The following is a 16,123-nucleotide window of genomic DNA, read 5'->3' on the forward strand; positions in this document are numbered from 1 at the left end:
TCATTCCCAGGTAGGGAAGACGAACCGACGGACACAGCGTCGATTTTGGAAAATTTATCGTCCAACCAAACTCCTGCAGAGTCTGCATCGTGACGGACAGGTCCTTCACCAGACCCTGGCTGGTGGCAGACCGAACTAGAATGTCGTCCAGATACCCCAGGACAGAGGTGCCCTGGGTTCTCAACAAGGCCAGAACCGGTGCAAGCACCTTAGTTAACACCCGTGGAGCCGAAGCGAGACCAAAAGGCAGCGCCACGAATTGGTAATGATCCTCCGCAATGGCGAATTGAAGGTACCTCTGGTGACCCTCGAAAATCGGGATGTGAAGGTACGCATCCTTCAAGTCGATTGAAGCCATGAATTCCCCTGGAAATAGGGCAGCCACCACCGACCGCAGGGATTGCATGCGGAACTTGCGAACCCGCACAAAGCGGTTCAGAGCCTTTAAGTCCAGAATTGGACGCACCTTGCCCTCCTTCCTGGGCATAGTGAACAGATTGGAATAGAACCCCCGAAATCTGTCCCGATGAGGCACCGGGACCACCACTCCCTGAGCCCGCAGGTCCCGCACCGCCAGGTGCAGATCCCACAAACGCTCCGGAGACAGTTGAAGATTTGAGGGAAAAAATCTGCTCTCCGGCCGAGAGAGAAACTCGATCTTGTAACCAGACCGAACGATTTCCTGAACCCACCTGTCCCGAACACGGGCCAGCCAGGGTGGAAGAAAACCGAGCAAGCGTCCCCCCACCCCAGAACTGGGTGAGGGCGCCCTTCAGGCCGCATTGTTATGGACAGCGGATCCGGACTGGCCGGACTTCTGCTTACCTGTCCACGGCTTCTTTTGGGAGCCTTGACCTTTGAAAGGCTTGCCCTTATAGTGCGACCGAAAGGCACGAAAGGACCCCTGAGAGGGCCGAAAAGAAGCCTGCTTCTTACCAGTAGCAGCCTTAGCCTTGTGGAATTGGAGCAAGAGCGTGCTCTTACCACCCGTGATCCCCTTTATCAGTGTATCCAAGGAATCGCCAAAAAGGCGAGATCCATTATAGGGTAGATTAGCTAAGGTTTTGGGCGAAGATTGGTCCACAGACCAACACTTCAGCCAAATCAGGCAGCGAGACAACACCGCCACACTGTGTACACGTGCAGCCAACGGTACTATATCCAAGTCCGCATCACACAAATACATGACACCCTGATGGATTTGATCCACCATATCCACAGTCGCCGGTGGGGCAGAGTCAGCCACCAGGACGCGCCGAAGCACCTGCGTCCAATTCGCGACAGCCTGAGCTGCCATAAGTGAAGCAAAAATAGCTTTTAGCATAGAACCGGTAACCGAATAAGTATGACGGGCAAGAGACTCCAGCCTCCTGTCCGTGGCATCCCGGAACACCGGGGTATCCTCAGTAGGGATCGCAGTGGACTTATTCAAAACCGCCACCGCGTGATCCACCGGAGGTGGCACACCCCAACGTTCCTCAGTAGCGGGTGTGAAAGGATAACGCAGCTTGAACCTACTTGGTACAGCAAAAAGCTTGCGTAAATTGCGCCATTGTTCACTAACAGCGCGCTGAAAATCTTCAGTGCAAGGAAAAACCTGCGATGTCTTGCGTCTTCGCTGCGTCCCATAAGAGGACAGGACAGCAGGAGGATATGGTTCATCCTGCAAACGCAGTGTTTGTTTGATAGAAGCAACCAAGTCATTCATGAGTGCAAGCTCTTCAGACGAGCCAGGGGGAGAATTATCAACCCCTTCAACCTCAGCCTCCACCTCAGACCCCACAAGATCCAGGGAGGAACGGGACCCCGATAAGGAGACCCCAGCCAAAGCAGCCCCATCACCATCACCCTCTGAATCAGAGGAAATTGAAACTCTGGGCCGTTTTGTGGATTGAGCAGCCACAAGCATTTGCACCTGAGCAGCAAGGTTAGCCACAACAGTAGCCAAATCACCCCCTGGGGGGGAAACAGCAGCCCCTTGGCCTCCCACCAGAGTGAGAGGAAATTTGCTTTCCTGAGAATCCATGCCCCCAAAAGTTTGCAGAAGAATAAAGGGTAACTGCCCCTGTAAAAGCGCGGCGAGCGCAGCCCACCGCACTCACACATCAGCACAAAGCCGACCCCAACAGGTAAAAGTACAAACTCAGGCAAGGATAACAGGGATAGAGAGGATAAAACCTGGAGAGACCACCGCTGCTGCTGCCTCGATCGGTGCGCCCAGGGAAAAGGAAGTGATGCAACACAGGGCGCTCTGTGAAAGCCTATGGAAGGCTACAGAAAAATGGCCGCCCGCAGTGCTAGCATGAGGCCGGAGCGATCGCCGCCAAAATGGCGGCGTTGGCGCCGAAAACGCCGCTCCCCACACACAGTGAAAACCACAGTACATGTGCAGTATAATAAAACAATGGCGGACCGCAGCAGCGGTCGCCGCAAGTGTGCATAACACGATCCAATCATGCCCCGCAGGACACAGCCTGTCACACAGTAAAAAACAGCACACAGTCTGACACAGAAACAGTGCAGCATAGCCCACCTCCTTGCAGCCCACAGAATGCAGCCAAGACAGATAGGGAGTCCTTTAGTGTGAACAGAGGCAGGGTTACACAGTCCCAGACTGACACCCCCCAAACAGACAGGTCCCCACACAGATACACTTACCTCCTAAATGGCGTGGGGAACCCACACAAGCGATCAAGCCACTGCACATGGGACAGGGAGAGTCGCAGTCAGGACGCAGGAGAACTGCGGTGCGAAACCGCATGGCGTCCAGTGAGGTAGCCACCTCACCATAGCATCCCTTCAGCGAACAGGGATGGGTCGTTCACTGTGCCAGGAAAAATACCTGACTGAACGCTCAATGGCAGGCTGGGAAGCCACTGACCCACAACCTGCGACCAGGGGGGCTAGCCCGAGACCCAGCCCGCATGATCCTCTTCATCAGAAGACCTAACTAATGCTGACAAAAGTAACAGCTAAGTAAAGAGAGAGAAAAAAACTCAAATAAAATCAAAAAAGAAGAGAAAGGCTGAGACAAAATGCCCCAGCATAGAGACATCCAGCTACTCCTGACAAGCTAGACAATGAAACTGAGGTATGGATACAGGAAGTAGGAGGGTATTGACTGAGGGGACCACCCCCTGGGGGTGGGATATGTTAAAAGCTTTAATATTGACATATTCTGTTGCCTAGCTACTCCTACGGAGCAAAGGTCAATTACCCCCATTGTGACGAATATGAAGAGGCGGCGACTGTCGGAGGACGTAAGAGAAATAAATATTTCTATTTATATACGTATTGCCATCTAACACTCATAAAATCTAAAATCAAGTTTAAAAACAAAACTCTTTGATCATGACGTTAATTAGTACTGGTCTCTAGTTGCTGTTTTTTATATTACCACTTAGACAAATAAAAGGATTAAAAGACCTCAAGTGGTCATTGAAGATATTACATTCAGAGTCAATAAAACAAACCCCCGACTTTACAAAGTAAAGACCATAATGTTGATTGGTACTAGCCTCTAGTGGCCTTTTAGTATTTTTCCACTAAAGGATTAGGGTGGGGAGACCTCAAGCTGTCATTGAAAATATTACATTCCACTATACTAATTCAGAGTCAGTAGAACAAACCCAGACTTTACAAAGTAAAGATCAAAACGCTGATTAGAACTGGCCTCTAGTGGCCGGTTAGTATATTACCACTAAAAGATTAGGCTAAGGGAGACCTCAAGTGGTCATTAAAGATAATGGGATTTTGGTACTTACCATAAAAAATCAATTTCTCTGAGTTCATTGACGGACAAAGCACTCCATAAATCATAACTAATGAGTTATATTACCTCCTCCAGGAGTAGGACTAGGCATAACAACAAAAACACCTGGCTACGCCCATGGGTGGTCCTTAGCTGGTATATAACCCCCCCCCCCCCCTCTCTCCTCTAAGTAATCAGTTTAGTAGCAAGAAGTATTAGAAGTATCAGAACTCCATAGAGGGGTGGATGCTGTGTCCATCGATGAACTCAGAGAAATGGATTTTGCGGTAAGTACAAAAATCCTATTTTCTCTTTCGTTCATCAACGGACACATCGCTCCATAAATCATAACTAGTGGGGCGTCCAAAAGCAGTGCCAAAAGAAAAACGAGGGGTGGGGAAAATAACGCAAGGCTAAAGATAAGAGTCCTTAACCAGGACACAGGAGCCTTAAGCGGGTTACAGGAGCCAATCTGAAAAATAAAGGTTTAGAGAAAAAATAATCCTCAAGAAGGAAACAACCCCTCTTAAACAGCAGCCTGAAAAACTTTGCGGCCTAAAGAAGCATCCGCAGATGCCAAAGTATCTACCTTATAGAACTTCGTGAAGGTATGCACGGACGACCAAGTGGCTGCCTTGCAAACTTGCGATATTGAAGCCTGATGACGGAAGGTCCAAGAAGCACTCCGCGCCCAAGCAGAATGCACCGTGACAGGGAAAGGTGTAACCTGACCTTTAATGGAATAGGCCTGAGTGGCTGTCTGTCTGATCCATCTGGAGATAGTAGCCGAAGAATCGGAGAGCCCTTTTCTTGGTCCTTCTGTAACCACAAAAAAGAGAGTCTGACCTCCGAAAAGACTCAGTAGCTGCCAGATATACCGAATCGCAAGAACCACATCCAAGGTATGCAAAGCAAATTCCTTGAGATGAGCCGGCTTGGGACACAAGGAAAGCAACACAATGACCTCATTCAAATGGAAGTCAGAGACAACTTTGGGCAGGAATGATGGACAGGAATGAACAACCACTTTATCCCTATGGACCACTAAAAAGGGACTGGGAAAGGATAATGCTGCCAATTCCGTTACCCTGCGGGTCGAGGTAATAGCCACCAAGAATGTCACCTTGTGGGATAATGTAGGCAAGGGAATCTCCCAAATATTCTTAAATGGAGGTTTCTGGAGAACCGAAAGTTCTAAATTTAAATACCACGGCAGCAAAAGAGACCTTACATGTCAAACCCCCTGAATGAAGGTACGAACTAAAGAGTGCGTGGCTAGGTCCCCCGTGATACCCTTTATTGATGCCCCAAACAAGCGATTGCCTTGAAAAGGCAGATCAATGGGAGCTTTCTTAGAGGTTTAGTCTGCAGACCAATTCTTAAGCCACAGCATGCGCCTAATCGCTACTGCTGAAACAGAACGTTTGGACGGCACAGTAGCTGTATCCAAAGCTGCATCACAAATTAAATGCAGCCCATGGACCAACTGGTCCGCTAAATCAACATAAGCAGCAGGGACCTGCTCGACCCCCAGGCCCTGGCACAAAAGCTTGGACCATTCAGTTAAGGTCTGAGACACCAGGGCTGAGGCAAAGACTGGCTGCAATGCCGAACCAGCCATAGTAAACATGCTGCGTGCTACAGCCTCCTCTTTCTTGTCAGCCGGGTCCTTAAAGGACAGGTATTCCTCTACTGGGATCATGGCAGCTTTGTTCAACCTGGAAACAGCAGGGTCCACCACTGGTGGACTATCCCACTTTTTTAAAAGTGACTCCTCAAAAGGGAAACGTACAGCAAAAGTTTTGGGGACCACAAAGTGTAATTTTGGTTGTTCCCATTCCTTACAGGAAAACCTGTATAAGGCACATAAGGAAACATCCTCCATTTTTAAAGTCTCACGCACTGCAGTGATAAGTGCATCTACCAGCGTTTTTTCATTCGCTGCTGCTACCATGGAGGAATTATCCTCACTATCGAATGGATCAGGGGTTGTGATATTAAATCCCCCCTGGAGGGGCCGCGTTCATAGTAGCATCAGGCTCAGAATCAGATGAGACAGTCTGAGCAGGTGAAGGTGGGGGAACACTTCCTCCTGGGCCTTTGCCTACATGCCACTTCCACCAATGGACACTAAGGACTGCAGCACAGCAGTCAGTGCAACCATGGGAAGCTGGGGTTCAGAGGGACCTGCCATCTCCATGTGGGGGTCAGTGGGGGAGATGTGACCCTGAGGCTCCATAAGGAAAGGAAGACCTTGCAGTACAAAAAACAATCTTTTGGTAGCACTAAAGGGTCCCCTCAAGGCTCAGGGTACCTATCAGCAGAGAGAGATAACAGGGACCCCTAAAGACTCACCCTACCAACTGGAGGAGCGCTGAGAATTTGAACCCAGCATCATCGTGGACACTATCCCTGTTCATATGTACCGGGCACAGGAAGAGGAAACTAAGGAGAAAGAGGAGCTTCGGCATCCCCACTAGGCTTTAGTTGTCTCCAGCTACTCTCAGACTAAGGGAAAATGGCCCCCATGACATCATCTGGCTACACAAACATGGCTGCCAACCGGAGACCAGCCAGACTATAGTATAGGAAAATGGCCCCCATGACATCTTCCGACTACCCAAACATGGCCGCCAACCAGAGACCAGCCAGACTAAGGGAAAATGACCACTGTCAGCTACAAACACTGAAGCATGCTGCCAGGATCTTTCCTGCACCATCTGCAATGGGACCCCCCTGAAGGTAGGACACATGTTTAGGGGAGACTCTGCTGTGCACTCTGCACCGGTCTCTGAGCTGGGATCCCCCTGCACTATACCCACACTGCAAACAGCAGGGCATGCACCTAGGGGTCTCCTACACTGGGACCCCTCCAGACTACCAGGGTGGGACACACACTATCCCAGGACCCTTACAGAGTGGGGATGTGGGGGGAGGGGGTCTCTGCTGCATTCTCTTCCCTGGGACCCCCACAAGACTCTAGGTCCAGACAGGAGGGAAATGGGAGTGGGGGAAGCCCAGCTCAGTGAGGGATTTAAGGGTGGGAGGAGAGAACCCACAGGCAGGTCCGACCATCCCGGGAGGTTACTCGCGTCCATCCCAAAGAAAACCACCAAAAGGGGAGAGGGGGGCTGTACTTACCCTTCCATGGTGCGGGTAATGCTCCAGACAGAACTCCTCACCACCGAAGTAAGAGAGTTGTAGGCCAAGGGACCTCTGCGACTCATACCCAAGCCCGGTCGTATGCGACCCTGCGAGACGTTTAAATCGCCTCTGTCCGTGAGGCTATGTCGCGGCCGACCTAGGGCTTAGCTGCGGTCTGCATGCGCTCACTGGCTGGGCAGTCGCCCAGCCCGGCTGTCGATTGTAGATCTCCCGAGAGAAAAAACAAAAAAGATGTAAGGAAGGAAAAAATAGCGAAAACCAGAGATCCCAGCCGGGAGCCTAGGTCCTTACTCCTGACCAGACCGATTAAAACTTATTACCTAGAGCAGAGAGGGGGGGTTATATACCAGCTGAGGATGGCCCATGGGTGTAGCCAGTTGTTTTCTTGTTCTGCCCAGTCCTAATTCTGGAGGAGGCAATATAACCCATTAGTTATGATTTAAGGAGCACTGTGTCTGTCGATGAACGAAAGGAAAATTACATTTTATTTTACTAATTCAGACTCAAAAGAACAAACCCAGACGTTACAAAGTAAAACAAAAAAAATTCCTAAATAAAACAATTTAAATCTATATCTATATTTAAACCAGCGGGAATTAAAGTATTAAGGTCAAATATTCATTTTGTTTTTTTCATGGAAATAGCCTGAGTCATATTCATACCTCTCTCATAACTCTTTATTCTATCTATCTCACAAAATTCTAATAAACTGGGATCTCAGTTATGGTTAAAGTCTAAAGTGATTTGATAAACAATATGTTTAAGGAATCCTTTTTTAATATTGTTAATGTGTTCATTAATCCTTACTCCCAATTTTCTGGTTGTACGACCTACATATTGCAGCCCGCATGGACAGGCTGTGAGATATGTCACGTGGGTGGTCTGGCAAGTAATACATTTCTTAATTTTGAACTCTCCACCTAAACTGTTTGATTTAAAAAGGAGTTTAATTTTCTTTTCCTCTTTTTTATAGTTCTGCACCCCACAAATCTCCCACAGTAAAAGAAGCCAGTCTGATCCAGAAATGTGACCAGTTTCCTGGGTGGATCCAGAATGTTGGGGGCTAGAAAATTCCTCAGATTTTTTGCTCTTCGGTAAATAAATTTAGTTTTTTTAGGGAGAAAACCACTCAAGGTTTTATCTATTAATAGTATAGGCCAGTATTCTTTTATGATGTTTTCAAAAGATTTGTAGACTCCAGTAAAGGCTCTTGAGGTCAGGCTCTATGGAATAGACTTTGCAATCTTCAACCAATATGTTCAATCCAAGATCCTTGCCTTAATGAGAAATATTAAGCTCACCTCAGCTTTTATAGCAGAAGCTTTAATTGAGATAATTAAATTTCGAGTGAGGGTGATGTCTTCTTGGTTGGCAACAGGAAAAAGAGCCCCCCTGGCTCAAACTGTGGCTGGCAATCCCTGCTGCCAAGAAAGGCTTGTGGAAAACTTCATTTGAGGGTCAGTCCTTGATTGAAAACAAACTTGATGTGGCAATCGTGAGGGTCACTGGGGAGCAATTGGGATTCATTTCCCAAGGCAGGCACCTGATGAAGACCTCAGTTTATTCACCTGTATCAGGACAGATCAAAAGAGGCTTGCAGGAATAGACAGGGAAAATAGTTTCATTGGTCCCAGTATTCCTTCTTATAGACAGCCAAGGGCTCTGCTTTTGCAGGTCAAGAAAGAACAGTAATCTTTTTAAGGTTTGCCTGCCCAGACTCCCCAGGTAGGAGCCAGGCTTTCCAGGTTCAGTAGAGATTGGGTGGAAAACATAAGTGACATGACTTATGGATGGTGAAAACAACTTCAGAAGGTCATTCATAGAATTTTCAAAGAAAACATTGCACAAAGTTAATTCCAACCCAAGTTCTGACATGCAAGACAAGCATGCAAGACAAAAAAAAATACATCAACTCTTCTAGAAAAACAAGCTCTTTTGGTCAAGAAGAACACAAGGGATTATAGATCTCAAACTCTTAGCACTTTAAGTTGCAGTCTCTACAGACTATCCTACAGGTAATTTAGCTGGGAGACTGTCTTCTTTTAATAGACACCCATTTCCACATTCTGATTCACTGCGACTTTCAAAAATATGTTTTTCTGTGGCCCAGTTGCATCTTCAGTTGGTTTGTCTTCTTTGACAGTTTGAGGCACTGCCACTGTAACAACACAGGGTTTTCAAGGATACTGCTTAAAGGGTTTCAGAATGGCAGTTCTGAGAAAGTTAGTTTGTCAACTTCCTCCAGGTTTTGTAATTCACGGTCCGGAGCTTGGAAACTTCAAAGAGTTTTGGAAGGGTCCAACCCAGTGTCTAGGTCTTACTAGAGACCAGCAGGTCAAGTGTGCACAGCTGTTCACTCCGGTTATAATTAAGGGCATAGCAGCAGTGCAGACACTCCCCCCCCCCCCCCCCCGGAGACAGTAGGTCTCAGCATAGGAGATAGGTGGGCTTCTATTGAGAGTTCAGGGCATAGGCCTGTACGGCACAGAGCTACGAGTAAGTGAGCCAAGGAATCTGTGAAAGAGGCATACGGCCTGGATTACGTGAGAAAGTGTGTCCCAAGACAGAAACCCTGTATAGCCAGGTAGGTAACTTTGTTTTGCTTCAAAGTTAAAGGAGACTGTGAGGGGAGTCTGGGCAGAGACTGACTCAGAGGGGGTGATGTCTTAATAGCCAGGGGGCTAAACAACTTTTGTTGGACTGATTTAATACAGATAAACCCCTGCGATGGCAACTGTTTTTGTTTGAAATGTCTTTCATTTTGAATAAAAGTAGGTCAATCCACCTTCAAATATAGTTCCTGTCTAGACTGAATACACTTTAACAGCTGTACACCATTTGAGTGACATTCCCCATCTTTCGCTATCTGAGGGATATACCTTCTTTCACAGGATTAAAGTCTCTTACTTTCCAAGATCGACAGAACTAGATCTGCATGCAAAGTTTGAATGTCTAAAGAAAAGTTATCCAGCCAGATGAGTAAAAACATTTCCTTATGTAATTTCACACAAGTGAACCTATAGAGCAGGGATCCTCAAAATACGGCCCTCCAGCTGTTGCAGAACTACACATCCCATGAAGCATTGGAAAACACTTGACATTCACAGACATGACTGGGCATGATGGGAATTGTAGTTCCTGAACAACTGGAGGGCCGTAGTTTGAAGACCCCTGCTATAGAGGTATAAACTCTGGTTAGGCTAACAATGCTACTGGCACCTAGCAATGCCTGCAAGTATCTTTGATAATCAACAAAGAAAATTTCTGTGGATGTCCAACATATAATTTGAAGTGCCCAAATTTGTATGTATCCAGCAATACTGCACTTAAATTGTAGTTTTAGTCTGTCTTGATCTTTTGTTCAAATATCATTCACAAATCTAAAAGCTCTGATACTGTCCAATGTCCGTGAATCTTAAGCCAAAAACTTGTACATATTTCCTCAAATAAAATGGACAGGGAAATATCCGCTTGGCCTTGCAACTCTAATAAGCAGCAGAAGCAATAATGATATTCATTCCACATATGAATGGTAGTTTAGAATCCTTCCTCTTCTGCAGAGAGGAAGGAAGAACTGTGACCCGTTCACAAGGAGATTTGTCAATAGCACTGCCCAACAAGTGCTCGCTCAAACAAGACACTTTACGATATATTCCATAAAACAAACAAAATGAGTTAATAGAGGAAGGCAAATAAAGTTAATAGAAGAAAAGACAAATTGATTAACATTAAGAATATGCAAATCGGATACATCTATAATTACAATTAAACCGATAACAATTCAAGGGTAGATTTATTAATTTGTTCTTTTTTTTGCCCAGTTATAAGGGAAATAAGAAATACCTGATAAAAACGGAGTTGCTCACTCATTTCTTCACTATGTTTGTCAAATTCTCCAGTTAGGAAATCCACATTCCTAGAAAAAGGACATTTTCACATTAAGGGTAAATCTAGAAAGTGTGTTACAATTCTTAGAGGTTTGTGACTAAACAGTAGAGAATTTTTTTTTCATCGCTCCACTGGCAGTTTATCTGATCTGCTCATCAGTTTTAGCTCTGCTATTTTATTTACAGCAAATCTGTTGCTTTTTTTTTTTTTTTTTACAAAACTATAAAGAAGCACGGCCACGCTGCTGGCAGCCTACCTTTGCATCTGTATACGCTCTTTACCACGAGATGTTTGTAAGTGCGATTTGGTGTATTTTTATTTAATTAAAATTTTAGCAGTGTTACACTATTTTGTGCTCCCTTGTTTTTTGGTTCCTTTCTGGCCATCTGACGGAGTGAGAGCCTCTCTGGTGTGACGGTTCATATCTGCTATTACCTCTTCACCTCAACATCAGTGACCTCAGTCATCCCTTTCGGATTATCCATCCATTGTACAACAAGCTGATTTGACTCATATGCTATATGGCATTTTGAGTCCTATCGTTCTGGTGAGCACATTATATCTCTATATCTTGTTGGTGTTGGGATCCAGTGAGCACTTCAATTATCACCGTTGTGGACTGTTTTTTTCACTTCACATATGGGACTGTTGATTTGATGTTCACTTTTATTCATTTTGCTATTTATTTGTATTTACCTTTCTTGGTTTATATATATACACGTTTATATTGCTAGTATTTATTAGCGCTGCACTTTTTTCCACATTTTATAAAGAAGCACTTCCTGCAAAAAAAAAAAAAAATTACTTCTTTATCCATCTCATTACATGTTCCCTTGATCCTTGTAGATCGAAAAAAACTTAGCGTAAAATCCTTTTCTCTGAAGTTCATTGACAGATGCAGCTCCTTATCTTCATGACTCATAGGGTTATGCTCCTCCTTCTAGTAATAGGCACTAGGCAGGAAAAAAAAACAAAAACGTAACCACGCCTATGGGGGCTGTCCCTGCAGTCATAACCCCTCAGACTCTGCTATCTTCAAACAGTTTAGTTGCAAGCAGTGTTTAGAAGACAAAAAAACACATACCTCAGAAGTAGAGGGTCGGGTGCTGTGTCTGTTGATGAACTTCAGAGAAAAGGATTTTACAGTAAGTTCTTACAAAAATCCAGTTTTCTCTATCGTTCATCGACAGACGCAGCTCCTTGTCTTCATGACTCATAGGGATGTCCCAAAGCAGTATAATCATGAGGGGTGGGAAACAACACAGAAACATAATGTAAGTCCCCAATGGCTAAACTTAGCCAACCAGGTAACATGGAGCTCAACCAGGAACAACTGGAGCTCACATGGAAAAAAATTTAACCCTCAAAAAGAAACTAAACAGAGATTCCTTTTAAACTGCAGCCTGCAAAACCTTGCGGCCAAAAGAAGCATCCGCGGATGTCAACACATCTACCTTGTAGAATTTTGTGAGCGTATGCAGATGACCAAGTTGCCGCCTTCCAACTTGTAGCACCGATGCCTGATGGCGAAAAGACCAAGAGGCACTCAGCTCTCTCGTAGAATGAGCCTTCACTGGGAAAGGAGGAACCTGACCCCTCAGTGAATAGGCCTGTACCTGATCCATCTGGAAATGGTCCGGGCAGACGCAGCAAATCCCTTACGAGGTCCATCAGGAAGGACAAAAAGAGCGTCTGATTTTCTAAAGGACTCAGTGGTCTCTAAATAAACCCTGATCGCCTAAACACATCCAAAGAATGCAAGGCATACTCCTTAGGATGCTGAGGTTTAGGGCAAAGTGATGGCAAAGCAATGTCTTCATTCAGATAAAAATCAGAAACCACCTTAGGAAGGAATGACTGATTAGGTCGAAATACTACCTTATCCCTGTGTACTACCAGATAAGGTGAGCGGCAAGACAACGCCACCAATTCAGATACACTGTGGGCAGAAGTGACTGCAACCAAGAAGGCTACCTTCTGAGACAAAGAAAGCAGCAAAATCTCCCGAATTGTTTCAAAAGGATTTTGATCCCACAGAGGTAACAGGGATCGCCTCCGAGGAGCCTGGACTCCCTGGATAAAAGTCCGGATTAGGAAATGCGTGGCTAAGGGGCGTTGAAAATATATAGCCAAAGCAAAAACTTGGCCTTTGATAGTACCCAAAATCAACCGCTGTTCAACCCATTTCTGCAAAAAGGCCAAAACCGTAGCGATCGAAAACAAGCGAGGGTGCACCTTCAGCGGTTCATACCATGAAATGTATGATTTCCACGTACAATGGTAGATCTTCCTGGAAGTTGACTTCCTAGTCTTAAAGAGAGTGTAGGAATCACAAAGTCAGAAAGACCCCTATCTCTCAACACCTGACTTTCAACAGCCATGCCATTGAAGCCAGCAGGACCTTGAGAAAGCAGATCTTCCCTAAGATGAAGTCTCCACGGGGTATCGGCAACCAGCCTCATCAGGTCTGCGTACAAAGACCGGTGAGGCCAGTCTGGAGCCACCAGAACAACCAGAATGTTTTCCATGTCTATCCTGTGCAGAAGCCTTGGCAGGAGTTCTAATGGGGGAAATGCATAAATCAGCCGATACCGACCCCAAGGAGCCACCAGTGTGTCTGTGGCGTCAGCCAGAGGATCTCGAGACCTGGCTAGGAATCTCTGCACCTTCTTGTTGAGGCGAGAGGCAAACAGATCGACCTCAGAAGTCCCCCACCGAACACGCAGGAGGCGGAACACCTCCGGGTGTAGGGACTACTCCCCTTAATCTAACACCTGACGACTAATCCGCCTGCCAGTTTTCCACACCTGGAATGTGTACAGCAGAGAGGGCTGGAACAAAGCTTTCCCTTCAGGCCAGAATCTCGGCCACCAAGACACTATTGGTGCCCCCCTGGTGATGGATGTAAGCCACAGCCCTGGCGTTGTCTGATTGAATCCGAACCGGACAACCTTGCAGACGAGTTGTCCAAGGACAAAGCTTTATTGCTCTGAGCTCCAAAACATTTATCAGAAGTTTTGACTCTTCCATCATCTAGGTACCCTGGGCACAGAGCATCCCCAGTAACCCGCCCCAGCCCAACAGGCTGGTGTCCATGGTTACCACCGTCCAAAACAACGGAGGGAAGGACTTGCACTGGCACAGTGCTGGAGACTGAATCCACCACAACAGAGCAGATTTTGTGTTGTGGCTCCACCGAATCACAGAATCCAAGGACTTTGGATCCTTGTTCCATTTTACAAGAATCTCCCTTTGCAAAAGCCTTGTATGGAACTGAGCAAATGGAACTGCCTCGAAGGTCGATACCATCAGACCCAAGGCTCCAATGCAAACTCATAGAGAGGACAAATTGTTGTCCAACAACAACTTAATCACCCCCTGCAACTTTTGCAGCTTGTCCGGGGGAAGAAAATCCCTCGCCAATGCTGAATCCAGAGTCAAGCCCAGATAATCCAATCTCAGAACCGGAGTCAGCGCGGATTTCTTGAAATTGATGTTCCAACCGAACTCCTGCAGAGTTCTGACCGTGATCGTCAGATCCCCCAACAAGGCTGAATTAGAGTCCGCTCTCAACAGGAGATCATCCAGGTACCCCAGTACCGCAATCCCCCACCGGCGCAGCAGTGCTAATACCGGTGCTAGTACCTTTGTAAACACTCTGGGAGAAGGGGCGAAACCAATGGGTAACGCCACAAATTGATAATGCTCCTCTGCTACCGTAAAGTGATGAAACCGCTGGTGTCCAGAGTAGATAGGGATGTGTAGATATGCATCCTTGATATCTATGGAGGCTAAGAAATCGCCCTGATGCAGAGACGCTACTACCGTGCGGATGGACTCCATCTGAAACCTCTGTACCCGCACAAAGCGTTTCAGGACTTTGAGACCCAGGATGGGATGCACCTTGTCTTCTTTTCTGGGCACGGTGAATAGGTTTGAATAAAACCCCTGAAAACGTTCCTGAGCGGGAACCACCACAATCACTCCTTGCGACAGCAAGTCGTGTACTGCCCATAGCAAGTCCCTTAACCGGACTGGGGATAATTGAAGATTGGACGGGAAGAACCTGTTCGACGGACGAAACCGGAATTTGATCTTGTATCCTAATCGGATGAGTTTGTGAACCCATTTGTCCTGAATCAAGGAGGTCCAGGGTTCCTGAAAGAATCAAAGATGCCCCCCGCTCCCGCCCCTGACTGGGGTGAGGGAGCCCCTTCATACAGCCAAGGACTTGTCTGCAGGTCCAGATTGGCCAGACTAAGATTTTCCAGACCATGGCTTCTTGGAACCCCCAGAAGACCTAAACGGTTTACCTTTTTCTTGTGACCCGGAGGCACAAAAAAGACGTTTGTGAGCAATAAGGCTCCATGTACACGGGACGTTGTTAAAAGTCCCTTTGAATGCTGGAATTTTTAGGACGTTTGAAACGTCCGTTCGGTCGCGTTTGTACCCGCGTTTAGCGGGCGTTTAGCGGCGTTTGCGGGCGTTTGCGTTTAGAAGCGTTCCTAGAGGTCAAAAAAATTATTCCCCTTTAAAATGGAAAAACGCGAACGCTAAACGCGGGTCATCGCGTTCGGACGCGTTTGGACGCGTTTGTGCGTTTGAAACGCCGGGAAACACACGTTCGAACACAAATAATTGCGTTCTAAAAACAGTCTCTGAGCGCAACTGCCTGCAAATGACTGTAAACGACCATGTGTACATGGACAGATAAGATAAAATATAGATGGGTTCAGGGGCTTCTAAAAAAAACGCCCAACTGCTCCTAAACGGCCATTTCCAGCGTCCCGTGTACATGAAGCCTTAAGGAAGGCCCCCGTCTAATACATTGGACCGGACTCCAAGAAAAGGATTTTACAGTGAGCAAAAAATCAATTTCTCTTTTTCATCCATTAAGGAACACAGAAAATCTTACCCCTTCAAATACAACATTCATATTTGATAAAAGACAATGTGGGAAGTGGTATAACGGAATTTTTGTAAAATCTTACCTGTAAAATTCCTTTCTCTGAGTCCTCCGACAGTCGCCGCCTCTTCATATTCGTCACATATGGGGTATTAGACTTTGCTCCGAAGGAGTAGCTAGGCAACAGAATATGTTAACAATAAAGCTTTAACAAGGGGTGGTCCCCTCAGTCAATACCCTCCTACTTCCTGCAACCATATCTCAGTTTTAGTGGAATAGCAGTAGAGTATACATTCAACCCCAAAAGAGGGGCGGGGGCGGCGACTGTCGGAGGACTCAGAGAAAGGAATTTTACAGGTAAGATTTTACAAAAATTCCGTTTTCTCTTACGTCCTCCGACAGTCGCCGCCTCT

General features: G+C 46.4%; 1 protein-coding gene across 2 annotated transcripts in view; it reads right to left on the reverse strand.

Annotated features, from left to right (window-relative positions):
- SCLT1 (sodium channel and clathrin linker 1) overlaps positions 1-16,123 on the reverse strand; it is a 365,290-nt gene that overhangs the window by 286,951 nt on the left and 62,216 nt on the right. For both annotated transcript variants that reach the window (XM_082270326.1, XM_082270327.1), the window contains exon 5: positions 10,760-10,832. In XM_082270326.1, the coding sequence (XP_082126452.1) occupies positions 10,760-10,832 (73 nt within the window). The remainder of the gene's footprint in view (positions 1-10,759; positions 10,833-16,123) is intronic.

This window comes from Pelophylax lessonae, assembly GCF_965119305.1.
Source record: "Pelophylax lessonae genome assembly, chromosome: 1".
NCBI classification, from domain to species: domain Eukaryota; kingdom Metazoa; phylum Chordata; class Amphibia; order Anura; family Ranidae; genus Pelophylax; species Pelophylax lessonae.